The sequence below is a fragment of the Papaver somniferum genome, chromosome 7, assembly GCF_003573695.1.
Source record: "Papaver somniferum cultivar HN1 chromosome 7, ASM357369v1, whole genome shotgun sequence".
Taxonomy (NCBI): Eukaryota; Viridiplantae; Streptophyta; class Magnoliopsida; order Ranunculales; family Papaveraceae; genus Papaver; species Papaver somniferum.
This window is the reverse complement of record NC_039364.1, coordinates 203,997,982-204,003,968: the sequence shown is the minus strand read 5'-3', so window position 1 is coordinate 204,003,968 and position 5,987 is coordinate 203,997,982. Positions and strand designations below refer to the sequence as shown.

Sequence of the window (5,987 nt, the reverse complement as noted above, 5' to 3'; positions counted from 1 at the left end):
TTCGACCGAGCAATGCTCTAACAGAAACGAGCTTAAGCGGTGTTGGACCAGGACAGACTCAGGTAAGTTCAACAAAGATCTTCTAACGTATGCTTCTTATCTGAAGTTTGTTGGCTAAAAATGCCATCCCTATTTACTGTGCTTCTCATTTTGTTTCCTTTTCATTATATTTCATGGAATCATGGTTAAAATTGAGCACTCCAAGGGCTTCATCACATCCTCATTGACTACTGGTCTCGAATACCATGTTCACAGGTATACTGTGTTTCCTTACCTTGATTTTTTGTAAACCAATGCAATTATCTGACTTGGCATAACTTGGGATATAACGAACGTTGAGTGTTAATGTAATGTTCAAATGTAATAGGAGTGTAAGAATATAAGTAGTAGTAGAATTGTATGGACAATAGATGTCCACATGTCATCTTATCTCTATGGTCTTATATTGACCATATGTAGAGAAAGAAATCAGTTAATCAAAAACAAAAAGAAAGTGAGTAGAAACTATTAGTTTCCCACTCCATTATCAATCAAAATCCTTCTAATCTTCATCATGAATTCAACCAAATATCTAACAATTGGTATCAGAGCTTAGATCTATTAGACTTGATCTTGGTGAGTGAAAAATCAATTTCTACCCATTAAATCTCAAAAATCAGCAACATTCAAAGTTTTTAAAATCTAGATGTAGAAAAGAAAAAACCCAATTTTCTAATCAATCTTCAATTAAATCAATGGCAAGTTGTAGCTACTCAAATCAATACATTCAACAACCTTCAATACCACTTTTTCATGGAGAAAATTATGATTTTTGGGAAATTAAAATGAAAACCTTGTTCATGTCTCAAGAAGTGTGGTAGATTGTTGAAGATGGGTATGATGAAATTGAAGATACATCAAACTTAGATCAATACCAAAAGGATTTACTTAAGGAGAGTAGGAGGAAGAATGCAAAAGCATCCATTTACATCCAACAAGGAGTTGGAGACACCATTCTCCCAAGAGTAATCCATTCATATAAAGCTAAAGAAGCTTAGGATCTTCTACAACAAGAGTATGGAGGCAATAAGAAGGTAAGGGAATTAAAATTACATTCTTATAGAAGAGATTTTGAGAATCTTAGAATGAATGAGAATGAATGTTTAAATGACTTTTCATCTAGAATTGTTGAAGTTGGTAATAATATGATGATGTGTGGTGAGAAGATGGAAGAAATAAGAATTTGGGAAAAGATTTTGATATGCTTGCCGGAAAAATTTGAACCCACTGTGGCGGTTTTGGAAGAGACTAAAGATTTCTCAACATTAAAGTCACAAGAGTTATGGGATTCCTTGAAGGTGTATGAGCAAAGGTTGTTAAGACACTCCGAAAAGTCAATTGTGAGTGCATTTCAATCAAAATTCAACTTGGATTCAAAAAATTCAGTAACAAAGAAAAATGAGTACAAGGGTGAATCAACATCAAACTTCAAAGGAAAAGAAAAATGGAATAAAGGAGGAGCTAATTCCAACAACTATACAAAGAGTGATTCGTCTCAAGTACCAAGATGCAATTTTTGCAAGAAGAATGGTCACTTGGAGAAGAATTATTAGAACAAAGGAAAACCACAATGTCGCAATTACAAGAAATATGGACATTTGGAGAAATATTGTAGATACAAAGAAGATGACGAACAAACCGGTAGATCCGAAGAAAAAGAAGACAAACAAAAAATGCTTTATGCTTGTCAAAGTGCTATGGATACTTCCAAAAGTGAAGTTTGGTTTGTGGATAGTGGTTGCACAAATCATATGTCCAGTGAAAAACCTTGTTTGTTGATATGGATACGTCCATAAATTCTCTAGTGAAGATGGGGGATGGAAATATGGTTCAATCTAACGGAAGAGATACCATATGTGTAGAAACCATCAATGGAGCAAAATACATTAGAGATGTGTTATATGTTCCGAATTTGGCACAAAATTTTCTTAGTGTTGGGCAACTTGTGGAGCTTGGGTACGCGGTCCATTTTGAAGATGGATATTGCACCATTTATGACAAGAAGCACAACAACAAGAGACAAGTCATGAAGAGCATCAAGATGGAAAAATATAGAAGCTTCCCAATTGTGTTTGAAAAGAAAAAAATGTTGCATTGAGAATGTAAAACATTGATGAAACATGGTTATGGCATAAAAGGATTGGGCATTTGAATTTCAATAGTCTCAAGGTTCTTTCCAACAAGAACATGGTACAAGGACTTCCACAACATATCAACCACAAAGATGGAGTGTGTGAAGGTTGTGCACTTGGGAAACAACATCGCCAACCATTCCCAAAAGATGTAGCATGGAGAGAGAAAGAACTTCTTGGTTTGGTACATACCGATGTGTGTGGACCAATGAAGACACCAACTCATGGAGCTAATAGATACTTCATTTTATTCATTGATGACTTTACTCGTATGACTTGGGTCTACCTCATGAAACAAAAGTACGAAGTTTTTAGCATCTTCAAGAAGTTTAAAAGCCTTGTTGAAAAGCAAAGTGGTCACTATATCAAATTTTTGAGAAGTGATAGAGGCAAAGAGTAAAACAACAAAGAGTTTGATAAATTTTGTGAAGATGAAGGCTTAGAAAGGAAACTAACCATAGGTTATACTCCTCAACAAAATGGTGTTTCCGAGAGAAAGAACCAAACCGTGATGGAGATGGCGAAGTCCATGCTTCATGACAAGGGTATGCCTAAAGTGTTTTGGGCCGAAGCCGTAAACACCGTCGTCTACTTGATGAAGTGGTGTCCAACAAAATCCGTATGGGATAAAACTCTATTTGAAGCATGGAGTGGGAGAAAGCCATCGGTAAGACATCTCAAAGTTTTTGGTAATGTGTGTTATTCTCAAATTCCAAAGGTGAAGAGAACAAAGATTGATGAATCAAGTGAGAAGTGTATATTTCTTGGATATAGCCTCCAATCAAAAGGTTATAGGTTGTATAGCTTTAAGAACAACACAATGATTACAAGCCGTGATGTGTTATTTGATGAAGGAGCTTCATGGAATTGGGAAGAAGGTAAAATTGAGAAGAGAACCATTATTGTTGATGAATAGGAAGAAAATTCAGCAACAAATGAAGGTGAAGAAGATGAGGAAGAACTACCTCAAACACCACCAAATACAAGACAAGGAGCATCTCCAAGTATATCTCCAAGTACTAGTGCATCAACATCACCACCATCGGCACCAAAGAAGATGCGTAGATTGAGTGAAGTGTATGAAAGATGTAACTATTATACGGTTGAACCGGAAATTTTTGAAGAGCATCAAAAGAACCGGTTTGGATAAAAGCTATGGAAGAAGAAGTTTTTGTCATAAATGATAACGACTCATGGGAGAAAGTAGCAAGGCCAAGTGACAAAGAAGTTATTGGTGTGAAATGGATCTACAAGGTGAAGTACAATGCAGATGGATCGGTTCAAAGTCACAAAGTAAGGTTAGTGGCAAAGGGATATTCACAACAACTCGGCATTGACTACAATGAGAGTTTTGCACCGGTTTCTCGCCTTAACACCATTAGAGCCGTGATTGCTATGGCTTCCCAAAAGTGTTGGTTACTTTATCAAATTGATGTCAAATCGGCATTTTTGAATGGAGAACTCCATGAAGAAGTCTATGTAAAACAACCACAAGGTTTTGTGATGGAAGGAGAAGAAGATGAGGTATACAAGTTGAAGAAAGCTTTGTATGGCCTAAAGCAAGCACCAAGAGCTTGGTATAGTGAGATAGATGGATACTTCAAAAGGAAAAACTTCAAAAAAAGCAAGAGTGAGCCTACACTATATGTGAAGACAAAAGGTACGTCTATTCTCATCGTTGCCTTGTATGTTGATGATCTTATCTTTACGGGTAATGATGCTCATATTATTGAGCAATTCAAGAGAGAAATGATGATGAAATATGAGATGAGTGACATGGGTTTGCTCAAGTACTTCCTTGGTATTGAAGTTCACCAAAGTGAAGATGGAGTGTTCATTTCTCAAAGTAAGTATGCCGAAAAGGTGTTGAAAAAATTTGATATGCTTGGTTATAACCCCACATTTACACCACTTGTAGTGAATGAGAAACTCAAGAAAGATGATGGAGGAAGAAAAGTTGATGAGACTTATTATAGAGGTCTTATTGGAAACTTGTTGTATCTTACACATACAATCCCCGACATCATGTTTGCTTCAAGTATGATTTATAGGTTCATGAGTTCACCTAGTCATATAAATCTTGGCGCGGCAAAGAGGTTGTTGAGGTACATACAAGGAACAATGAATTTCGTAATCATGTATTCTAGAAATTTGGATGTCAAATTAGTTGGCTATTGTGATAGCGACTTGGGAGGGTGTATTGATGACATGAAGAGTACATCGGGGTATGCTTTTTCTCTTGGCTCGGGTATATTTACATGGGCATCGAAGAAGCAAGAAACCAAAGCTCTATTCACGGCGGAAGCGAAGTACATTTCGGCATTAATATCTACATCTCATGTTGTATGGCTAAGAAGAATCATGGAAGATGAAAAAGCGGGGGTCTAACAACCTCACCCAATATTTCGATTAGCAATCTGTTTGTACTAAATCCAATATACTTTCTAGAGAATTAACTAGACAGTCATACTCAATCTAGATAAAAAGTATATCAATGAGTTAATATCTCGATCTCTCGATTTGATCTATACTCAGCAAATAGAAATCCGCGAGTCTTTATCAAATACTAGAGAGATAAACTTGTATGGTACGAAAGACCAATATCCAAGTGTCAATCAATTTAAATCCACAACCAAAGGTTGGATATTCTAATTGATTGATCTTAACGCACAACCTGTGATATTTCAATTATATAACAAAATATAATGTGGAAAAGAAATAACACAGACACCAGAAATTTTGTTAACGAGGAAACCGCAAATGCAGAAAAACCCCGGAACCTAGTCCAGATTGAACACCACACTGTATTAAGCCGCTACTTACACTAGCCTACTATAAACTAACTTCGGTCTGGACTGTAGTTGAACCCTAATCAATATCATACTGATTCAAGGTACGGTTGCGCTCCTTACATCTCTGATCCCAGCAGGATACTATGCACTTGATTCCCTTAGCTGATCTCACCCACAACCAAGAGTTGCTACGACCCAAAGTCGAAGACTTTAATAAACAAATCTGTATCACACAGAAAAGTTTATGATGATAGATAAATCTGTCTCCCACAGATAAACCTAAAAGTTTTGTTCTGTCTTTTGATAAAATCAAGGTGAACAGGAACCAATTGATAACCCGGACTTATATTTCCGAAGAACAACCTAGAATTATCAATCACCTCACAATAATCTAAATCGTATGGTAGCGAAGCTAGATATTGTGGAATCACAAATGATGAGACGAAGCTGTTTGTGATTTCTTTTTATCTTGCCCTATCGGAGATATAATCTCTAGTCAATTATTCAATTGAACTCGTACGATTGAAAATGGCAAGATCAGATCGCTCAACCGCAAGAGAAGTAGTTCCGTCTGGCTTCACAATCCCAATGAATTCTTTCAGTCGTTAACCTACAGGGTCTCGAGAAGAAACCTAAGGTTAAAGGAGAATCGAATCTAGCAAAACCAGCTAGTATCACATAGGAGGTGCGGGGATTAGTTTTTCCAGTTGCTAGATGTCTCCTTTATATAGTTTTCAAATCAGGGTTTGCAATCCAAGTTACCTTGGTAAAAAAGCATTCAATATTCACCTTTAGATGAAAAACCTGATTTAACCAATCTAATATCTTTCAACCGTTAGATCGAAACTTAGCTTGACATACACAAATGAAATGTATTTAATTTAGGATTGAGTAACCGTACCTAATCGTGTACACTTAGTTGGTTCACAAATAGTTAACCAATGGTTAGCAATATGAGTACTTCCATATTAACCATATTCATCTTCTTCACATAACTAGTTCTAATGACTCATAAGAACTAGTT

At 36.2% G+C, this 5,987-nt stretch overlaps 1 protein-coding gene across 1 annotated transcript; it reads left to right on the top strand.

Annotated features, from left to right (window-relative positions):
• The first annotated feature begins 1,124 nt into the window (after window positions 1-1,124).
• On the top strand, window positions 1,125-1,592 carry LOC113295834. The gene has a single exon (XM_026544167.1). The coding sequence runs from the start codon at window positions 1,125-1,127 to the stop codon at window positions 1,590-1,592; it is 468 nt and encodes a 155-aa protein (XP_026399952.1).
• Window positions 1,593-5,987: the final 4,395 nt, after the last annotated feature.